At 43.8% G+C, this 23,809-nt stretch overlaps 1 protein-coding gene across 2 annotated transcripts in view; it reads right to left on the bottom strand.

Annotated features, from left to right (window-relative positions):
• Nucleotides 1–23,809, bottom strand: part of BRF1 (BRF1 RNA polymerase III transcription initiation factor subunit) — a 171,991-nt gene that overhangs the window by 39,706 nt on the left and 108,476 nt on the right. For both annotated transcript variants that reach the window (XM_032187558.1, XM_032187560.1), the window contains exons 12-15: nt 7,066–7,127; nt 4,723–4,804; nt 4,570–4,625; nt 2,471–2,727 (exon numbers count right to left, since the gene is read on the bottom strand). In XM_032187558.1, coding sequence (XP_032043449.1) covers nt 2,471–2,727; nt 4,570–4,625; nt 4,723–4,804; nt 7,066–7,127 — 457 coding nt within the window. The remainder of the gene's footprint in view (nt 1–2,470; nt 2,728–4,569; nt 4,626–4,722; nt 4,805–7,065; nt 7,128–23,809) is intronic.

The following is a 23,809-nucleotide window of genomic DNA, read 5'->3' as shown; positions in this document are numbered from 1 at the left end:
GGACTGTAAATCACTCCAAACCAAAACAGTTAACAAGATTTCCGCAAATGCCTCCTGGATAAAGCTACATTACGTGCCTCATTCATTTTCTAATGAGCAACGTTCAGGGTTTTTATTATTATTAATTGCATATAAATCACCACGATTTTTGTATCACTAGGAAAGCAGTTAGCCATTCACCTCTCCGAGGAACAATGCTGAACAAAGGAAATGGATGCGTGGCATCTAAGAACAATGCAGAACGCAGAAATTTATGCATGCCATTTAAAAGGCATGGCATTTAGACTACTAGCAAAAAAAAATCAGAAATATGTCATAAATCTTTAATTGTAAGAAATAAAGAACTAATGGTTTGCCAAGTCCTCGATATTATTTAAGCAAGAACACTGCCTACTTCTGGAGTGCAAAATCTTAACTCACATATCTGTATGTATCCCCAACCTTCTCTGAAGTGCTCTGCTGCAAAATTCATTGTATCTAAGATCTGCTAATCATCATCAGGAAACTCTGTTATGCATCTTAAGGACGTACTTTAGACTCTCAAGAGGAAAAATAAACACATTTTATTAGATGCTTTTGGAAAATACTGATTTGTGTATTTATTTAGAAACCTTTTCAAGTTGCACCACTGTTAAATTAAATATTTATGGCATGATTTTCCAAAGAGTTTAACACCTGTGAAGAGTTTAACGTGCTGGCTTCAAATGGAGCTCCAAGTGCCCAACATTTCTGAAAATTGGGCCTCGTATGGACAAGGCACAGATGTGGCACAGAAGCTCGAGCATCAATACTACTGCTACGTCCTGAAAAGCAATGGGGACCTCACAAGCCCCTGGTTCCCCCTACTTCCCAACGCAGCATTTCATTTCTGACAACTGAATCAGAGCCATGTTTTACTAGAGATGCCAGAAACATGACTCACTAATACCTGTTAAATCCAAATAAAACATACGTGCAGTGCTGTTAGTTAATCCTCAATGCATCTTTGCTTTCTGTCACCAGAGGAAAATGTGCGTGCTTGGGTCATTAGGCAGGACATGAGGTAGCAATATCCACGGCAGACTAAAACCCTGAGTGAGTAAAGAATTGGAAAGCAAAGCTGTTGATATTAAGGGTGAGAAGCTGAACGAGAACGAAGCCATCTTGGTAAAATACAGAATGACGAAGGAGCAGCAGAAAAAGAAAAGATGTCTGTTACATTGCAAAAAATCTGTATGCCGGTGACAGTGAGGCTAGACATGGTTTTGGCTGAGAAGCCTAATGCTTAAGCCAAAGCCAATGCATTGGCCAAAGCTAATTCAAATCAGGACAAAATAAGGAGCTTGTGTCTCGTCATCTGCGTTTGCTCAGCTTCTGAGGGAAGTCTCCTCACCACCCCTCCCACCTTCCCATCTGCAAGTATCCTGCGTCTCCCGCTCCTGCATGAAGAGATGGATTCTCACACCTCGAGGTTGTCCTGCTCTCCCAAAAGCTGCTTCGTTAGGATGGGAAAACACTGCTGAGGCACCACCAGAACAGCTCTTCCCTGATTTTAACTTCAGACACCCCCACATCCCTCCCATGCTCCCCTGCCATGGCCTAACCCCAGCTTTCCTCCACTCCCTCCATCTCTCCCCTCTACTTTATCCTCTAAACTATGGCATGAAGAAACAATCCAGCATTTCCAAACTAAACGCTTGAATTTCCTTGTGGTATAGTGCCTGGAAGCAAAAAAATGGTGTCTTTTAAGGAGTAAATAAATATCTAACAACTAAATAAGAAATGACTACATATAGAGACCATTCAAATGATCATCCAATGTGATTTCATGAACTGCAGGCTAATAAAACAGTCGAATATTGCAGATAGGACACATCAATCTCCTTATACACTTTACAGCACACTACAAATCTGCCCAGCAAGTCTGAATATTTTACTCATTAAAATAGTAGCTTTCATCACACTATAAAACATTTGCAAATGCAGACCAGAAAACCGACAAGCGTATTTACTGTAAAGCTTTATATTTGTGTCATCAATTAACAATGAAAGTTTGGAATAAAACTAAAATAAAAGCTAATCAAAACAGCTAGCTGTCAAAACAGATGGGAACTGTATTTTTCAAATCAAGCAAAAAGCCAAAGCTTTCAAACATTTAGTGTCATGTCAGCAGATACAGACAACTCCGAAAGGGAGGACAGCAAATGTCACGGATATGTGAAGAAAAGGTGTCCACGGCCAAAAGATTTGTGTTTATGAATTCCCATTGATTTTTTTTTTCTTCTCCAGAATGATTAACTCACACCAAAACAGACCTCTGATACGGGAACTATAAATAAGTTTCCACTGTGACACTGCAGGCAAAATAAATAAAAACAGAGCCCCAGCATTATTTTAGCCTCAAACAAATGTTTCAGTACCTACATTGTCTGGCTTAGAAAGATACATAGACAGGCTCACAGACAGAGATAGAAATGAACAATTGCAGTACCTTTTTCCCACACTGTTTACAGGGTTGGCTATATTCCTACTGGCATTAGATTTTCTTCTTGACAGCTTCTTGGTGTTGGTGCTGTCATCAGTGCTGTCATCCTCTTTCTTTGGTGTGTTACTTCCTTTGCTGTTCAGGTCCCTTAGCACATTATAATTAATTTTACTTGAGATTTTCTTCTGTTCTAACATCTTTTCAATTGCCTCTCCTGCTGTGCTGGCTTGAATTGGCTCCCGCTTCTTTGCAGATTTCTTTGGCTTAATTAAAATATAAAATTAGTGATGTAGACACAAACAAAATTGTTGTGCAGCAGAAGGGCGACCTGCAGCTCGGCAGTCCCAGCACAGGTGCCGTGGACTCGGGGACAGGATGGGCTGAGCTGGGGCAGTGCTTGCCGGCCTGCAACTGAGCAGGACTAAGGGCTAAAGGGCTTCTCTCTTTCTCCAAGAGATAAGTGTTGGCTTTCATATTTTTGCCAAATGCCCACGCAGTTTATTACAAATTCTTCACTGCGTATCTGTAATGCTGCCAGAAAAGAAATGTGGGCCATTTCTCACATGTGAAAAAGATGGAGCAGACTCCTGTTGCAGGAGCAGGGACCCTGATAACATCACCCAGCACGTAAATAAAGAACCGCCCCTGTTAAAATCGCCTTCAAAGTTAGAGTCAAGCTGGGTCGCTGCTTCCCTAGGCACCGACAAATCTGTATCAAAATGGCAACAGCATTTTATATGAAGCTCGAAAGCCAAATACAAAAATATCCACCCAACTCTTCCTCAAAACTGAAAAAAAGAAAAGCCAAGAAAATGAGAAGCAATTTTCTAAGCATGGACTGGCATTAATGCTGATGGATAGCAAGCAGGACGCTGCAGAGAGGCAACCTCCCCTCTCAGCCAAAGGCTGCAGGTCCGAGCCCGACCTTAACCCGCAGCGCCTGATGCTGCACAGACCCAGACAGAGAAATGACACCGGAGAACATTTCTATCCAGGTCTAATGCCTGGGTAGGTAGAAAATAAAGATCCTCTGTTTCTCATTCAGCGTTTTCCTTTTCAAAGGAAGGTTTTAACACTGAGCTCTGCAGGAGATTTATTTTTTAGTGTATAATAGCCCCTCTGTTTACCTACATGGGTCAAGTGCTACCTTGAAATTGGAAAGCACTATATTAATCAAGTTCTACTCTAGCTGTCGGAAACAATACAGAGTTAGAGAAAAACTCCTGTGTTGTCAGAACAAAAAGGTGGGTTGTTTGGGCTACTTTTCGGTGCCAGAGAGTTATACAATTTTGAAAATTGCTGGTAGAATGCCACGTCTCTGTAAGGGTGGGATGAATGAGAAACTTTGAGGCCTAAAACAGTATTTCATTGTCTGGTTTTGTTTTTATTGTTGAAATACCTAGGGGAAGTAGGAAACTCTGTCTTTCACATTAGCCAGAAAAAAAAAAGATACAGGATATACACATAAAAATCTAACGTGGATTTTAGTTGCATGTGGAAGATTTGACTTGTCACTTGCTCAATTACACAAAACACTAATGCTGTAAATTGTGAATATATGGCCAATTAGGCTTTTTAAACTGCTAAACATGGAGACAGGACATGCCATTTGTTAACATAGCTGTCACATTCTTTATGAAAGGTACAGTGAAATACTCCTTCAAGTGACTAACAAAGACCTGGTCAGTTCTCCATAAAGAAATCATAATTGAAAGAGCAAATAAAGCTACTGAAGGTACAGCAAGTACAAACAAATTCTCCATGCACACATTAAAAAAGTCAGGCGTGCCTTAAGAATTGCATTTAAATAAGCAAGCAATTAGGACAGCAATCATAAATGCAAAGGACTAGCTCTGACTTTGCCATGCACAGAATTTTCTCATAATAGCAATTCAAAATAAAAGTTTGGGCAAGAAAGTGTTTTATTCACCACCTGAAAAAAATACAGTTTTGTGTTTCTATAGCATGTAAATATATGCTAGGTTTTGCCTGTTTAGTGGTGACCTGTACCATTATTCCCATACATCCTACAGAGAGCTGATCGACAGATGTAATGAATTTACAAGACATTTTTGAACAGACACAAGTAGCACACAGTTTAATACCTTGTGTTCCTTATAAATCCCAAGTTCTTTCTCTTTTGCTATTCTTGCTTCCTTTTCTGAAAGATGACAAAAAGATAACCGGCATGAAGATTATACAGACTGTGTATTTCAGCAACACTAGCCAAAAGGAGAATTTCAGTCCTATACACTTACCTTTTTGTTCCTTCAAATAATCTGCATTTTCTTTCATCCACAGCTCTGCTTTTATCTGAGCTTCTGTTTCGTTAAGTATATACTAAAAGACAAAACAAGTTCATCTGCTTTCAGAAATCAACGTGAAAACCACAGACCAAAACTGAATTGAAAAACCACTAACAAGGTCAATTCATGTTTTGTTTTAAAACAAATTAATAAAAGAAAATATGACCAAGATGCAACAATTAGAAGAGAGCATTTCTAGAAACTTCTAAAGGTAGCAAAAGCTATGACCTGTTTTCAAAATACAGTGCTGGATTTCCAGACTATGGTGGGGTGACCAACAACCACCCAGGACTCATTGTATGTGATCCGTGATAAACCTAAAATTATCACTTTTATGATCTTTTTCAGGTGATAGGAGAGAGTACCATGACAAATGGCAGTCTGCAAGTGATTCTGTAAGGTGATGGTAGTCTTAAATTTGAAACAGTAAGGGAGCCATTGCCCCTGCTACCAAAAGAGAAAGACGTGTCTTCTTGGTAGGTTTCTGGGAAGGTTTAGGCACAGTTACTAAGATTATTATTAGTTCAATGGCCACTCTACATGAAGGAAACCAGCTTAGATTGATGGAGCTTTAGTCCTCTAGATTTTAGAGAGCTTGATTTAGAACCCACATCTAAACTTCCTTCAGTTAAACCTATTTAATCACAGTAATATTATTAGTAAGCGTGGAGCTGTAAAACACACCTAGAACTATTCATGTAAGTTACATAAATAAATAGGTAGGTAGGTAGCGAGCAGGCTTGCAGATTGCTGGATAGATCTCCCCTTCAACTACTCAGCTATAAAAGTAAGCCCAGTATTTAGCACAACTGTCTACAAAGAGAAGGGTCCCTATGGCTGATGCTATTTGACAGTGAAGAACTGCTGCAGAACGGAGGAGACAAACCAGATCATCCTTCATGAACGTGACACTTTATTTTTAAGCAATGGACCCAGGAATAATAAAACAATGTTTAAGTGCTAGAAAAACAATTTGAGATTTCTCCGTCTTACGGGTTTTACTATTCCAGATTTTCTCCAAAGTACAATGCACACATCAGGATTTTATGGGAAAAATAGCTCCATTCAAATGAAACTAATGCCAGGAGGAGTCCTTCTTTGGAGGGCAAACGGGGCGAGCAAAGAGCTGCACAAGTGCTGGTTTATCAGACCAGTATTTCACTGTTTCATCTGTTTCTATTAAAGGTGGGTCATAACAGTAAAACTCTCTTCCTCATAACTCAGTTATTCATCCTTCTTATGCTTTTGGAGAGTTCATAATCTTGGGCTTACAATATTACAGTCTATTGCCATGGAAATGAACATGAGGTCATAAAAGCAGAGTTATGACCTCACTACAGTCTAGAAGGTGGAGAAAACGTGCTTTTGCTTTCCCCGCTTGTGTTTAAAGGATGGATCTGCTATACTGAATCCCTTCAGCACCGGGCCTGTGAGGTCCCCATGCCCCCATGCCGTGTCTCCTCCATTTCCAGGACGCTTTTCCTACCACCCAGCCTGGAAACTCTGCTCCACTGCTGACCTCAAGCTGAGCGCTTGCCTGCTCCTCCATCCATCACCAAGAATATCCTGCAGATCAAGCTCAATTCTCAGCAACCTCTATGCAACCCCACTGTTTTCAGTGACTTTGTACCCTAGAAGGAGCTTTTAGCATCTGTTCAAATTACACTTTTCACTTTAAACTCTCATGGTGGCTGGAGAGGGCATCAGGCTGAAAATCAAGGAGATCTGGGCTCTGTTGTGTGTTCACGTGCTGACCTGCTGTGTGGCCTCCACCAAGCCATTTTCCACAGCTGCCTGTCTTTTATAGTCAGGCTATATGGCAAAGGGTATCTTGCGTTGCCGCACAAATAATAATAAATCAAGAAAATGTTACAGAAATCTTTGAAAGAACACAGGAGCCGTATGTGCTGCTTTTACAGTTTGGTTTCCATGGCAGCTTCACAAGCTGAATATATTGTAATTAAATAATGAATTTAGAGATCCAACGAACTTTTAAAACTTCTTCAGAAGAATAAAAGACGTTCTAAAACATAATTATTTCAGCACAGAAAGAAAGCAGCAGCGGCAGCAGTCCCGTATATCTATAAAATGGGCAAGAACAGACTAAATTCACAGCCTTGCATGAACATTAGTTTTGACCGCAGATCACTGCAATCACTTGAACCTCTCTATAGATCAGAAGCAGGCGCAGCCAGAGCGAAGAGGCAGGGAAGGAGAGGATACACCAGATAAGAACCATTTTTCTTTCTCAGATATCCAAATGCAGAAGAGACTCAGGATAAAAGGGTATCTTACCCTATCTATTTCACTGTCGTCAATTCCACTGAGATCTAATTCACCATCTCCTGCATTTTCACCTACATAAAAGAACACATTTTAATTAGCTAGATATTTCTTCAAAATCAATCGCAATTCAAGTTCTATGGTACAATAACACTTCATAATTGCTTCCCTTCTGTGTTCACCAGTGAGGTTTAACATGTTGCTGAGTATTCTCAATACGGGGGTATTTTATGCACCAGAATTCACCACGCTGAATTAATTTCAAATTCAGCAATCAGCAGAGTTCTCTTTGGTACTAAAAATCTGCCGTTCATTTCCAGTTGCCTTTTTTCTTCCTTTTTGGTTTCCAGCCACAGGTTTTCACCATGAAGCTGAGGAAACCATTTTAGGAAGATGACACCATTTTTCTTTCATCGTCACATGAATTTCTCTGTCGGGGCCTATAGGCTGCTGATTCATCTGTAAATTATGACTTAGAAAATATTTTCTGTTTACAGAGAAACAGCATGGGCCAGTGAATAATACATCATGCCGACAGTCGTAGCATGGCTTTATTCTTGATTCTGATCTCTCATCAGTTGAACCACTTAACTCATAGCAGTTCTCTAAAAAGATGTGCATTAGTCTTTTTTGTCTGTAAATGGGAATTATTAAAACATTTCCAAACTTTAAAATAACTTGAAAGCTATAGAAGGGTCTAAATAAACATTCATCGATAATGAGTTTCTGTAATTACAATTTCACTGTCATTTTTATAGTTACATAGTTACCAAGACTTCTTCTGAAAACACTGTTTTTAAATATTTTATCTACTAAAAAGCACAACAGCACAGAACTGAGGCCAAATTTGGGACCAGCATAACTTACAGCAGCAAAGTGATTTTCCACATCATATTAATGTACGGTAGTAATGCACTATTAATGTAGTCCAGGTAGAGAAGAAACTAAATGACTCAGCAAAAACTTATTTTTGGGAATGAAGCAAGCTTCTTGGTCATCTCCGTTACGTCTAATCAAGACCAGACAACTGATAACCCAACCAGCTGCCATACAGGAAAAATAAATAGAGTTTTAGCAACCCAAAACAACAAATGAAGAATGAAATGGTGCAGGACAGCTCGGTATCTGTAGGGATACAGCTCCCCGTTCCCAGCCACGTGCCTCCCAACTTCCCAAGACCACTGAATGGCTTTGGCTGCTCATGTTGGTGGCTCCTCGTAGAGCTCAGTGGCTCCTGCTGGAGCTGGGGCTCCTCGGTCCTTGGCAGGTAATGGCAACGTGGAGCCTTGAGGGGCGTCAGCTGGGACCAAGGAGCAAAGGTAGCAATGAGGAGCACTCACCAGAGCTACAAGTGATCCTCAGCTGGGCACAACTTGGGCATTAAAGCAATTGCCTGAAGCACGTGAAATCACAGCGCCGGGAGTCCTGCCACAGCTTGTGTAGGAGCAATGGGTGAGCCTCTGGAGGTGGTGTAAAGGAGCTGGCTCTCAGCTCTACAGGCACTTACTGGTACCAGACGCTGAGCGCTTACAATTTTCTTTTCAAAATCCACTTTAATCAACAGAAAGTTTTAAATTCTTTCCACGCCAAATCAAACACGGAAGGGGTTTCAGCCCAAAGAAAACGTTCTGTGGCAAGGCATCGCCTAACGCTGCGCTCTGATCTTCTGAGGTTGTCTCACGGTAACAACTTTACCAGTTCAGTTAATCTGACGCAAACAGGACAGAAAAGGCCTTAAGGAACATTTCTCCCTAGTTATATTTGCAAATCAACTGGACTTCACTCCCAGGGTGTGAAAGATTTGCTTTACAACTTATTTTCCCAAAAATACTTCGAGAATGTAAGGATTTCATAATACCTACATAATCGGTCATCACATGTACTTATCTCTACACTGCGCAGGAAGAGCAAAAGCTCTGGCACTGGGGCCACCAGCTCCTTGTGCAAGCTACCATGCACACAGGGATGCGACCCAAGGATATGGCAATACGTGCCCTTATGGGAGGCTGCAGAGGAAAATCAAGGTGAAAAAAAACCCATCCAGGTGGTTCATTGCCTCTTTAAAACAACTTGGATGTAACCCACTGGAATTTTTTAGCAAGCTGTAACCAGGCAAAGCGCAAAGAGGAGTCGTTGTGTGCTGCATCCCCAGCGGGAGGCCGGGCTGTTCTGCAGAGCAGCACCGCCGCTCTCTCCTGCTGGAACTGAAAGACGAATTTCCAGCGAGCTAAATGCTCGGCTTGTTCACCAGGGCAGGCAGTGAGAACTGCAGCCTCGTGTCTGAGACGCCTTCCCAGGAGACTGCACACCTGGCTCCAAGAAATGCTTCGTGACCTACCCAAAATAAAATGGCTCGACGGAGTGCAAGTGTGCCCAGGGCAAGGCAACCCATCCCCTGGGTCTGAAGGAGGCTGTGCAGAAGCGGGCCCCAAACCTGGCCTCCCAAATCCTGGGTATGTGCTGCAGGCACTGAGCTGTAGGGCAGAAGGGGGTGGTCTCCTCCCGTCTTTGTTTTACCAGCCCTTTGTCCAAGGTTTTGGAGAAAAAATAAAACTTTCTAGCTGGTTTATCAGAACCAAGAGGGGTTTTTTCCCCCCCATATTCATTACACATTGGGGATAAAATTAGAAAGGAGCCAGCCTCAACAACCACTAATAAGTCCTGAAAATCACATGGCTAGCAAATCAAAATCTGGAAGTCGTGTCTGAGAACTACTCTGGACTCAAGTCACAGCCCAACTTTACATAAAATTCTGCGCATTCCCAAATTATTTGCTGCAAAAACTGTCACAGTGCCTTGGGAACAATCAAAATATCCCACCAAAATCAACTGCCGCTGCTTTTATTCATCATTAAACACCTCGCTTTGCCTATAGTCTGCTGTATTTTTGGATCAGAGGTTTAAAATTTAATATGGCACAGCACAGTAGATGTCTGTTTCCTTATACAGCCCTAATATGCCAGACTGAAAATGATGTAATTTCAGGCACCATGAACAATTTCACATGTCATTTTAAATATAACTTGTTACTGAATTAGGTGCCAGTTCTTCTCATTGGATCAATTAGCAACAGGGACAGAAAACTCATTCTCCAACTGGTAAATTGCAGAGAAAAATCCAGAAGCAAGTTGTACATAATAAGCATTTCTTAGACCCCATAACGGCAGTAGAGGGAGTAATTGCAGGATATCCACTCCGCCTGCAAGTAGCCCCTTTCTTCTGCCAGTGTGATAGGCACTCATTAAGTGCAAGGAGGTTTTCAGAAGAGAAGGTGCCTTCCAATCCCTAGTTTAACACTTTCACTGGAAAAAAAAAAAGTGTTTTGTCACAGAGTGCCAGTTCGAAAAATAATACATTCGTTTTGATCTGAAAATTTCCATGGCAATCATTTCCAACACGAGCAAACCCTACCAGCCATAAACACTCAGCTGCTGCGCGTTACGGCGCTCACTCCGGGGCACGGCAAGTATACCCCTTCCCTTTTTACACACCAGAAAGATCTTCCCAGCTGCTAAACTTCTCGAAACAATTTCCAAATGATCATTTTCTCCTTTAATAAAAGGGTTGAAATGAAATTTTCGACGAAATGAAAACACAGATGTGACCAACATCTGGTCCAACCTCTTAAAAGCTTATTTAAAAGCAATGGTGCCATGTGACGCGGCTCGCAGCGCGGATTTCTTCTGTTAAAAAAAAAGAAAAAAAATGCTTTTCTGCAGGGCATAGGCAAAAAATAAGTCCTGCATTGAAAGCAGCAGCCCCCCAGCTCCTGTATTTGAAGGAAACTACAGTTGGAGGAGTGGATAGTGAGGCAGAGGAGAAGCGAAGCAGCCGGCTCCATCCTCGCCGTGATTTTCTACCACGAGCAGGGGCAGACGGCGCTTCCAGAGCCTTCGAGCAAGGTCCCCCCAACACCATTTGTGGAACTTACCACTGCCAGTCACTGGCTGGCCCCCTGCATATTTAAAAATAAAAGCAAAAAAGCCCTTTCTTTCCAGCTTTTTAACATCTCTGCCAGCCGACTCCAACAGACACGAGGGCTGCAAACAGACATTGAGGATTAGGTTTGTAAACCTGCAGGATTATTTACTCTTCTCGTCATTACCAAATGCATACTAAGCCCTCTTTTAACGCAGTCTCCCCCTCTCCTACCTCTGTGGATCCAGTTAAATGTATACATAGCCCGCTATTATGGGGATTTATTACGGAAGAATAACTCTGGCCGCTATATTTTAAAAACCCACGGTTTCGAAAACCGACGTTTGAAGGATGTGTTTTTCTGTTCCTCGTGCGGGAGGCAGAACTATTTATTGCGCTGCCCAGATAAGAGGATTTCCTCGCAGACAGAAATGAAGGCTGAGCACTTCTCAGGAAATCCTCTGAAGCTTATATAATGGCAGGCACCGGGTCCTCCTGTCCCACACAACGAACACGTCCTCGGCCACACGACCGCATCGCAGCCGCAGAGCTGGAGGAGCTTCAGCGAAGCAGCCTGCCCCCTCTCCAGCACAGCGCCAAACACCCGGAGCATTTCAGAAACGCTCTGGTGCCAGAGCAAGGCAACGTGCGAAAACAGCCGGGAACGGTGTTTTCACTGAGAAAAACACTTCAGCAAGGAGCCGGATAACCCGAGCCCTGAGCACGGGCATCGGGAGTTGCCGCATTGATTGCTGCTGCCCAGGGAGGGATGAGAAGCAGCGGGAGCCCCCGGGGCAGGAGGGTTTCTGCGGCCAGGTCTGGCGGTGCTGGTGCCACCCGTGGAGCCGCAAGGACCTCAGCAGGAGGCTGTAGAAGGAGCTCCACCACCTGCACCAGAATAAAATCAATCAGTTGGTCAGAGAGGACAAGAACCCGTCTGCAGGGGCTGGTGCTGATGGACCGAGGTGCGCTAGGACGGCCCTCATTAGGCTGGAGTAACCAGAGGGGAGCGGGTGCAGCACGGGGCAAAGGACAGAAGAGAGCAGGGCACCAGCAGAAATGGATGGGAGGTGCTGCAGCAGCAGCATGGCACAAAGCATGGTGTGCACGGACAGACATTGTGTCTGCGGGTGAACAAACCCACGCCGGGTCCAGGTGTGTGCTGCCCATGTGCCTGCAGGAGCAGGGGCTGCTGCCAGCGTTATTAACATTGACTGAGCAGGCTGGGAGGTCATCTCGGCGGCTTAAGCTGTTTTAAGCTGCTCGTTGCGTATTACACCCAGATAAGGCACCTCTCCGTGCAATTCCAGCCTGCCCTGCCATGCCCCAAAGGCAGAGCAGTCGCTGCCGAGGGCTCAGACTTCCCCCAGCCACCTTTGACAACGTCCGATGTGCTGTCACAGCAAAAGTGCACCAGCCATGAAAACCAAAACGTAAGGACAGAGCAAAATGCATTGCTCTTACTGACAATGTAAGTGTCACAAAAATACATGTCCTGTATTTTCATGTTTAAGTGAAAACGCGGGGTTTTTTATTGTACCCGAAGCCACCTTGAAAATTACAGTCTCCCCCTTCAGAGTGCCAATTTCACACCAGGATTTAGCTCCGAAGGACTACAGAGCACGCGAGGCCATGCATACAGCACAAAGATAGATGAAGCCTGTCACATTATTATTTCCCTCTGCCAAGGCAAGGTTACGGGGTCCTCTCCAGCCGAAGCCAAGTTTCCAGCCTCCTCGCTTCTTAAGAGAAAGCCCGGGGCAGCCCAGGGGCAGCGAGGCCCCTTCTGCCCAGCAATGCCCATTGCTGCTGGCTCTGCCTGGCGCCGCACTGCCCAGGAGCACACAGCCAAAAGCACTGGCACGGCCAAACACCCGCATTTGGGCTCTAAGGAGTGTGAAGGCAAAGCCCTAGAAGGGACAAATGAAGGGCAAAGAGGGAAGAAGCCTGAGCTAATAAAAACAAAGACATGTCACCTAGCTGCTACACACCGTGCTAGTGCAAGCAGGAGATAACAGCTTGCAGGAGCAAGGTGGAAGCATTATTATTGCTTGCAAGGCAAGCTTTTCCAAAAAAAGGGATGTGCAGGCTCATTAGTTTTGTCGCCGCTCCCGTCTACTGTAAACGTTTGCCAGAGAGCAAACAGGAACAAGAGCTGGGATCAGCCCGCCTGCTCTGCAGTTGCTGCACCAGGCTCAGCCACCTCGCTGTACACCGAAGGTTTTCCTTCGAGACTTGGTCTGAACACGGTGCACGGCTACAAACCCGTCTCTATTAAGCATCTGCATCTCTATTTCCTCGTGCTGAGAGTCAGGCTCCAGGTGTTAGGTTTCTCCCGCGCAGCTGACTGACGTCTCCTGGCCCTCCTGCAGCAGCCGCTTTCATACAGCGGTCACAGAACAGTTATCCCGTCGTGAGGACGGGATCTCACGTGTTGTATAAATTAAATTTCAATTTGGGATAAAAAGAAAAAAAATGCTGCCACTTTTTGGTAGCATGCCCACACTGAAAAAATTGTTTCACCTCCCAGCACATGGAGGATCTCACCAAACCACATCCAGACATTTATATCCATTTAAAGGTTATGCCACTAGCCTACCAGACATGGAAAGTTGCTAACTTAAGCACTAATTCATCAGAAAAACAGTTAGCTGTTCTGTCCTTTTCAGAGATCCCCTCTGCAGCGTGTATTTTTAAAGCAGGTAGTAAGAAAATAGTCCAGCAATAAACAATGCCACTCTGGTTCCTGAGTTTTTTTCTGAGAAGGTGAGCTCACGCTTATTGAACTACACAGCAACATGAAAAGCCCTTAAGAAAAAAATCCTTTCAACCTCCCAAAATAAATAAAACAGCTGAAAGTTAAGCTTTTGAACTGGAGAACACCTTGAGAACTGTCCTCAGCACCAGCAGCAGATGCTCCTCTTTTTTCATAACGTTCGTGTGCCCCCAGCACCTTTTGAAAATGGTGCAAAAGAGCGTCCTTTATGCAACCTACTTGCTCCAACTCTTCCTTCTTTTATAAGATCACAACTCCGCTGTCATGACCAAGTGCTCAGATGACAGCTGCTCTCCACGACGTGCCAAAAGCTATTTCTTGCTGACGATGCCGGTAACCACCGATGACCACCTTGACAAACGCCCAGAAACATACTAATTACCTAGCACGAGTGACATTTTTCAGCTCCAAAGCAATGGCACAAGCTCCCGTGCAAAGACACAAGCCCCCTCCAGCTCGTGATTTGTGTGTCTAACGATGCCAGCCCTGATCACGGTGTGTCTGTGGAAGATGCAGTGCGGCTCCTGACACACGCTCACATCTCAGCCTTTGTGCGTACACTCAGCTCCTTGGCCTGAGCAGCCATGAACTTAAAAGATTTTTAAAATGAAGACTACGTAGACAGAGGCTCTCCCCTACTTAGTGCTCTTTTCCATCTGATTTGGAAAAGTCACCAGTCCCCTGCTGTATTTCCCTCCATTCCCTTTTTTGCTGTTCTTGGCACCTTCTCTCTCCTTTCCCTCCCCCTGGCCCTCCTTCTTTTTGGTGCCTTCTGGCCTCTATTTTCTGCGTTTTTTTTTCCAATCTCTGCAGGGGTATCCAACAGTAACAGTTCGTATAAAGGGAAAGGCCAAGGAGAAGAACTGACCGGCATCTTAATCAGCTCCCCTCTTCACACCCCGCCAGCACAAAGTGCCGCTGTGCCTCCTGCAGCAGGCGCCGGCTGCGTTACGCCCCGGAGAGCCGACGGCAAAGGGAAGCAGGCTGAGATCACAGCCTCCGGCTCCCTTTCTCCGTGCTGCCAGAGCACTGTGTAAAACAGCGAGAGCACTTCGCACGGGAGCCAGCCGTGAAGGAACAGCTGGTTTTACGTTTAAGTGCTGGGCACCATTTCTGCAACTGCAGCTAGCCGGTTACGCAGCCAGGTCTTGCTGCGGGCGCTAAATGCTCCGCTGGCCGTCCCCACGAGCCCAGGATCCTTGCCTGGCCAGCACTCAGCCGCCTGAGCAGAAGGACATATGTTTTAGTGAGAATTAAACCTACCCCTGTGATGTCTCTCTTAAATCGACTCCTGCGATGTACCACTTCCTGCACCCTAAATGAAATGAGAACTGAAAAGCAAATCCGAGAATTCTGCTTGGATTATTCTTCTCTATGTATTTTTAATTATGAATTAAATTCTGTTCCAACAGGAAATTTCTTAAATATTTACAGCCATATATACACACAGTTTGTAAGGCAGAAAGAAAGAAGAAATCGAGAGGCTCAAAACACAATATTTTAGAGGCTGACTTTGACTGATTGGAACTGTAAAGGAAAGCTAACTGATTTTCCTAGGATATCCTGGAAATTCAAGGTTGGCTCAGATGATAGCCCAAGAAATTGGAGGAAATTGCCTTTAGCAGAAGTACGCGTGCTCGACCTTTCACGATGAAGTGCAAAACACAGCCCAGCCTAGCTCCAACACATCATTTGCCATGTCAGAGATCCTGTCCCTGTCCCTGCACCCTTACCCAACAGCTCCACGCCCCAGGCCAGCGAGGCCACAGACTCCTGCACACTTTAACCTGGCGTATGCCAGCTCTGCCATTAACGAAGCAGCTTCCTCTCCTCTGCAGGGTACAGCCTCTGTGCAGCCAGGTACAGCCATGTGGACCAAAGAGCTGCTCCAGGTTAGGATCAACCCAGCAAAATAACTCACGCCGGCCTGAGAAAGAGGAACAAGGTGAGCTTTCCACTTAGAATTTTCTTCTAATCATCCTTACCTCCTCTCAGCAAAGCAGCCTAATGTCTACCCCCTCCTTTTGAGGTTCAGAGCTGGCCTACGGTAGATAGATGACAAGCTCAGAGCCGGCCACCAGAAGCTACCCAGACCACAGAAATGCTTCAGCCAGCAATTATTAGCACTAAGACAACAACACAATATAGTGTATTAAATTATATATCTGAGTCTTCATTCGGAGAAAAAAAAAATCAATTTGTATGCTGGCTATTTACCACGCTGTCCAGGCGGGCTGAATGGCGAGAAGCTGTTAACTGAAAGAAAATTATCAGGTAAGAAATTTCTCATTTTGCTACCCAGCTTCTTCCTTCCTTCGCTGCTAATGAGAAATAGCAAGCAGGGAATTACAGAGATGGGGAGAGGAAAGAGAAGGTAAAAGTTTATTATTATTATTATTATTATTATTATTATTATTTATTATTACTAAAGTAGAATAACAGGCAAGAGTGGAAGCTCCTCCACAAAAAGCAAAAGCTTTTAAAAGGCAGCAGGCGGGTGGGAACCAGGCTCAGACAGGAGCCCTGCCCCAGGGCCCCAGGCATTTATTTCTGTGTCATTTTGCAGCCCTGTGGAGCACGTACGGATGGATCTCTGCAGCCCCAAGCATGGGCCTTGCTTGGGTGGCTCCAGGTGACAGCAGGGCACGGCTGCAGCTCGTTCCCATTGCAAGCAGCAGTCGTGCTTTACCAGGCTCCTCAGGAGGCATCCATTCCCTCTGCCTCTCCCCAGCCGTTTCAGGGACTCGAGTGAACATCTTCCCAGATGCACGTAGGCCGTGGTGAAAGATTGTAACATTTTGCCTGCAGCAGCTCCGAGGCCCCAATGCCTTGGCATTTGATTAGACCGAGCCGAGCAGAGTATAATTAGCATGTGTACTCCATATGCTTGGGATACATCGTTAGAGCACTGGAATGCCCTCTGATACCACAACTTTCCAACAGAAGAAAGTTGTGGAGGAGTTCCTGGAGAATAATTTGTCTCATTCTCCAGGAATTGTGGAAAAAGGCGCTCCCATGCACAGAAGGTTTCTAGAGAAATAACCTTTCCCCGACAAAGCCCAGCAGCGTGACTCACCTATTAATAACGGAGCCGGCTTCAAAGCCAGCCTTTCAAGCTAATGGCTACCAGGAAGGGCAGCCATATGCTTGCACAACCTGTCACTCTGATTAATCTTAACATCAGACTGTTGTATATGAAGTTTATATAGTACCGAGACTGTATTTCATGTGTCGTTTTAGCTAGGTTAGGTACTGCTGATTTTACAGGTTTCCACCCAGCTGCCATTCTTCTCTGGGTTGTGGGTGCACGGAATACCCAGTCTGAACGTGGATCAGATACAGAAAGAAGTGATGAGTTTAGAAGATTTGAGGAAGCCTAAAAAACCTGGTAGAGGGCTAACATATTTGAAAGAGAGCACTGGAAATGAGAAGGTCCCATGCCCTGTTAAATGTAATTTATTCTTTATTTAAATATCTTAGGCCTTTACTTAACATGGTATTGCAGAGGCAGGAAGAAAATCACAAATCATGGCTGTCTTACATACACTAAGAGGATTCATGGCTCTTTCCACCATGCACCCATTTTATTTTACAGCATATGGCACAGTATCAAAGTCGTTCTTCTTTAATTAACTGAATAACGATGCTTTCCCATGAGGCTAAATCTAAGTTCACCATAACACACTGTATTATGGCAACAATTCTTAGAAACACGACTACGTGTCTGCAGCCCATTTGGAGAGAGGGATGTGCATTTCATGTACCAAGCCACTTACACACATTCGGCATTAAATGCTATATTGATTTCTTCGAAATCATTCAAGTTTACTTCCAATTAACTAAGTCAAAGTTACCTTTACAAAATAAGATTTAGATAACTTTTGGTTTCCTTTTTCTCTAGAAAATGAAACAAAAACCACGAGATCCTCTTTTCAACCCCAGACTTACTGTTCTTTTCTATGGAATAGCTATTTATATTTTATTTCTTTAGATAAGACAAGGATGGACTGTTCTCTACATTTGCTTTAACTAGGCAAACTCTTTCCACAGGAGACTTAAGCATCATCAACTGTGCCATGAAATCAGCCTGGGAAAATGGGATAACAGATGGGAGAGATGAGGGAAGAGCTAGCTAACTGCATAGATAGAAACCCTACCTCCTGAAAGAGAAGGATTTTGAGTCCTACTCGCCAGATAAAGCAGAGGATACTAAAGGCCACACAAAAAAATTCCCTTATGCCATCAAAATCAACATATAAGTCTTCAAATGCTGAAACAAAGCCTAGCAAAGAAACATTACTGCCAGTGACTGCCAACTAAATCGAAGGATCTAGGTTGAAAGCGTTTGCTGGCAAGGCCAGAAGCTGCCACAAAGACTTGAAGGGCTCTGGCAGCACACGGTCCATGGATCAGCTCCTCACCTACCACTGAGATGAACCAGGCACACGGACCTCAGCTGTGCCATCGCCCCCAGGGAACGTGGGCATGGCGCTGGAGCCATGCCACTCGGGGGCTTTGGGGGAGCAGGACCAGCTGTATTGCTCACCCTACACAGGGCGTAACAGACCCAGAGCCAAATCACTGCTTCTGGCAGCGATGGCAGGGAGTCAACGACTTTCGGCCTGCCCTCAGGAGAGGTCTGCAAGTCGACGGGAAGCAGCGTGCAGCCAGGCCGCAGCCAACAGGCAGCCATGACCAGGCCCATGGCACCCTTACCTCAGGCATCCCCTCAGCAAGTGACACTAGTGGGCACCATCATGGGTTGTGACGGCAGGGATCCAGGTGTCTATATTTGCAGAAATTTGATTCCCAAGGTGCTCAAGTGCTTTTCAGAGACGATTTCAGCACTGCGGTGACGCTGCAGTCGGTCATCGTGACGGGCTGCGCATCTACAGGCCATGAAAGGCTACAGGCTCTGATAGCCCCCGCTTTGCCCAAAAGGAGAGGATAGACTTGAACAACACAAAGTCATCTAAATCACAGCCTTAATTGTACTGGCACTTAGAAAAAAAAAAAGGAAGGAAGCAAGAATAACAATTTCAAGCTTTTGTGCTATTTTTAGACCCTGTATTTTTCTCTGTATTGTAGTAAATTAAAAGAAGAAAACTTTGGACACAAGAAGAATGAGGAAGCTTGCCAAATTTTGGGGAACCGACAATTAATATCATACCATTTAATTCAAAAGAGTAACTACGTGACACTGTACAGTTCCGTCTGTTTTCTGTCCCAGCGATTGAAAAATCCGTTAAGCAAAGAAAAAAAATAAAAATTTTTCTTTGTTTATTTATTTCTAAATCACCAGCATTGCAAACTCATGCTGGTATTTGAAAGTCAATGTGGGCTCTCTCTAGTTATGCATCCTTATTACCATAAACATTCCACAATTGGAAATTACTTTTCGTGATGCTTAAGCCAAAAAGAAAATAGCTGTATTGCATCTGCAGAACCAAAAGCAGTAAAATGCAATAAACATTTATCTTTGTCATTGGTTCTGCAAACCGATCTGTTCAGCAAGTAGGTGCCATTTTTACACAGTTGCTTTATTACTACATAATTATTGATGCACAAGCCAAGTGCTCTCTCATGGAAAGACTGTTCTTAAAAATGAGCTTGTTAAAAGTTTAAGTGCAAACCTTAGGATAAAAAACAGTGGCTAGATTTCATCTGATATAAACTTTTAAAGAGAAAAAAGAAAAGTAGAGGGACAATTTCAAAAAAAAAAAAAAAAGCTACGTTTGAGGCAGGCATGAAATTGAAACAGACAAGAAGCTTTAATGTGATAGAAAGAAAGAATTGGGGACATCTGTACCGAGAATACGTTGTAACTAGCAGGAGGAATTATCAATCTAGTGATGTGCCAGCTCTCTGCATTTCAATTGCTTCACAGGCCATACCATAAAAATTGTTTGCAATGAAAGTAGTATGAAGAATTCCTAGAGTTTATTGCTCCCAGTGATATTCTACCCAGTTTGTGTACACGGATTGTATCCTTTCAAGTACAACACCGCTTCATATTAGTACCTCTTTAAATTGCTTGCCCACAAATATTGTTCCGTGTTCAAAATGCCTCAATATTAAATTTTCTGTTTCAGTCAAAGTACTTCAAGAGTTTTTATCAAGTTTTCAAAGGCAAGAAGGTTTCATGCAAGCTTTCTGAAAGTCTCGATAAAGCAACAAACTTTAAATTTAGAAGAAGGCTTTCTCAGGAGAGAATTCAGCATACCTCTAGAATCCCCTCCCCACCTTGTTAAGCCAAACTTCCCATTGCTCACAGATTTCTAAGTGCTGCATTGCTGGAGCCGAACGGCAAGTATGAACCTCACTCCCTGTGGAAAGACCACACATGCAAAACAATCTTGGACAACAGCACATCTGACATTGCCCATTCCAGTTCACCGGAGGGCCTTAAAATCTTTCCAGCACTTGTACCTCAGTGCAGGCATGACAGACACTCAACCTCCAAAATTTGCGTTCCTGCTTAAGATGCTGCCAAGATGGGCAACCGAGGGTGTGGTGGAAATGTTGGGAACGCATCTACAAGAAAAGAACAGCCTTCAAGAGCTTCACCAGCCAATAGCCCTTAGTCACTTCGCAGCCCTCGCACACCACACACTCAGTAAGCCCACAAGGGGACATCCCCCCGGCACCAGCACAAAGCTACCAACAGGGACACCGCACACCACAGGGGCCACATGAGACCTAGAAGCAGGAGGTGGACCTGAAGCAACAACTAGTCCTTGCATGACTTGAAACTGCTGTTACGAAGGCAGAGGGTGTAACTTTCGGTGGATTTAATCGTCAGACTACAAGGGAGAGCCTAGACCTGGGATTTTATCAGAACAGGTCTGCTCACATGGGCACGGGACAAAAAGCTGGCAAGCTGGAGCTTCCAGCAGAAAGTGGGGAGACGGAAGGGATTCATTTCAAGCATTGGAAGGGAGTGCTCAGAAACGCCTCCTGAGCACCAGGCCTTCTGACCCAGGTGCTACAGGCAGAGCTGCGCTTCTCCTCCACATGGACGTGGTCCAAAGCACTCCTCCAGCCCCAGAACCCATGCCCCTTCCTTCCCACAGTGGGTACCACCTCCCTCAGACCTGCTGTTATACCAGACAAGTTGTCATTCCCTTGCCCACATCATCTGAATGGCCCTGTTATTAAAATGCTTGCACGAGCCTGTGGTATTTGTGACACAAGCAGGTGAGGGAGGCGACTACACGTGCACTTAGGGCAGCAGATCTGAGGGGGCTGAGCTGGTGGAACAACACTTCTCAGTCTGGTCACACCTGCTCTGTGATACAGCTGGAGACCAAACTCAAACGGTGCAGGGGTTTCATCTTTGGGCTTGGTGAAGAACTAAATGCTCAGCACTGGCTTTGCTGCAGCTACAGAGCTGGAGATGCTGTGGAGGCATGGAGAGCAGCACTTCCACCAAGTGACAGAAACTGTAATGAAGATAAGGGGCGAGAGGCTTTATGGAAAAGCAATTTCCTATTTATGTTTTATTTAATGAAAAACAAGGATGGAATACAGCAGCACTACTAGTGATGCAACTTCAAGTTGATAAGGATATTTAGACTAGACTAGACTAGAACAGAACAGAACAGAACTAGAGAAGTTAGAAAAGCCCTCCAAGATCATCTGGTCCAACCACCCCCCTACCACCAATACCACCCACTAAACCATGTCCCTAAGGTCCACATCCAAAATATTGCTGCGTTTCAGACATTGACTTCTGTAATACCATGGATATGCATTTTTTACCTTTAACAGAAAAGCAGTTAGGAACATAATTTCACAAATCATCCTCCTATCATCTTGCTCCTATCATCTTCTTCCTGTATAATTGTTAACAATTTGGTCACAGAGAACTGTTTTACTTCCTCACCATCTGTGAAGACATGGTGGATTCCCCACCATAACTGCATTAAATACAGCATTATAGTAGTGAATTTTCTGGAAAATGGCATGTCCTTCCACCCCCCTGTACAGCTGTTTACTTCTGGCTCATGTGTTTACACCTATCTCCAGAGCATTGTTTCTTGCTCTGAATTTCTTTCCTGGTACTGCTTAGCAGTATTATTTACTCTCTCTTTTCATATTCATTCCCTTATTTCTACTACCCAGTTGTATATGTGTAGGTCTTTCATCACAGAAAACAACTTCCACGATCTTCAGTATAAACAGACATTTTGATTTGAAAGATGAGCCTTATCTTCAATCTGCTAACTTAAAAATAAAGGATTTTCTGCTTCCTTCTAGCAAAACGTAGCTGCAAAAAATCTGTAGAGTCAACTTTCTACAGTCCACACAATCCTCAACAAAAAATCACTTTTTTGTTATAAATAACCAACCTTATGCAGGTTCTTATCGGCCAGTTTCTACTGCTTTGCACCACTGTAATTAATGAACACTGAAAACTCTAAAAGCAATTTTTTCAGCCCTACTGAATGCTTTCTGGTGAGCACATATGAAAAAAAAAAAAAAGATTAAATTGAGAAGCTGAAGACTACAGTAGCCTCACGTTGACAGGTCACTCTGATTCCAGGTCAAACCAGCATCTATTTTTGGCTGTTTTGATTATAATTGCTTACCCAATAAAAAATAAATAGCAATTATCTCATTGTCACACAAGAAAAAAGACCTAATAAATGAACCGATCCTAAAGTAACATTGAAAAACAAATTGTTTCAGATGCAAACGGGAGTAATAAAATTTGGTTTCCAAAATTATTTTTAATTGCCAGCACTGTCAACATTGATGTTATTAGCCTACTGGATAATAAATCCATTTTAGTCAATGAAAGCATTTAGAAAAACAAAAATGTCAAACTGCTATCATACAAAGTGAAACTCGTGACAGTTTCCTCCAACAGTCTGTAGCATCGTATCTGAAAATCCCTAATTACAAAGGTCATCTACGCAAGTCTGCGGTCCAACCCATAGATATACATGTTTTTCTTGACCATTACGACAGTGCTGGGATTTCAGACTAACAAACAAAACAGATGAAGTATTTAGGGGTGTGATGAAGTTAATCCTTAAGAGGATACAGGAATTAATTTTTCAAACTAAATTCAAAGCAACCAAACAAAAGGAAAATGAAAACTGCTAAAAAAAAAATAAATCAAACCTTAGGGAAATGGCAAATCGTTTGAAGGCTTTACTTCAGTGCATTTTCAGTTTGCAGGTATTGCCTGCAACAGCTGCGCCTGTACCACAAGAAAATAAAGCACTAAATGGAGGATTATTTTAGCTTTTTCACAAGATGCAAGACAAACGCAGAGTGGTCAGGATCCACCACAGCACTGCGCATGGATTTATCGTCCATCATATTAAACCCAAAGTAGCTAAGCTGTGCAAATCTGTCTGCGCTGTATTTCCTTCTTCCAAGGGCATGTTTTGTGGCTTCTTGACCTAGGTTAATAAGTCTTTATTCTCAATAACAACTGGGACCATGAAGCCTCCCTGAACTGAACCCAGGTCTCCACTCCTGACACTGCAGATATCATGATGAATTGCTCAAATAACATTCCTCTAAGCAGTTAGCTTTCCATCCGAATTTAATGTTCTCCGTGTAGCCTCCACACATTTCACTTTCCACAGCTCTCTAATGAACAATTACAGTTTTCACCAAGTTTTTTGGTGAAAGATTTTTCTTCCTTTTTGGCAGCAGGGTAGGGCAGGAATGTCCGCTTCTTCAGAAAACAGGCCACCTAACCAAATAGCTGGGAGCATTAATAGGCTCACATTTTGGCAGGTGTGGAAAAGGAAATGTCATATAATTCGCATGCTGGCAGGGAGTTACTCAGGTTTTTTAGCCAGGTTTCCTGTGTGTCTGTGTCGTCAGCCCCCAAAACCACCTCCCCCAGCTCTCTTTCCATCCGCAGCCTACTTCGACAACGATGTAAGAGCAGGGGAGCTACTCTTGAGATGGAGAAGTTTCCACAGGTTCCCTGAAACAGGCCTGTGTAAGGATGGGAGCAATTATAAATGCCCCTAAAAGTATCTCCCACACTGAGAAGGAGCATCTTTTCAAGCACTAGGGTGTGCAGACAGGAGAAAA

Source organism: Aythya fuligula, chromosome 5 (assembly GCF_009819795.1).
Source record: "Aythya fuligula isolate bAytFul2 chromosome 5, bAytFul2.pri, whole genome shotgun sequence".
Classification (NCBI taxonomy): Eukaryota; Metazoa; Chordata; class Aves; order Anseriformes; family Anatidae; genus Aythya; species Aythya fuligula.
This window is presented reverse-complemented; position numbering and strand designations above follow the sequence as displayed.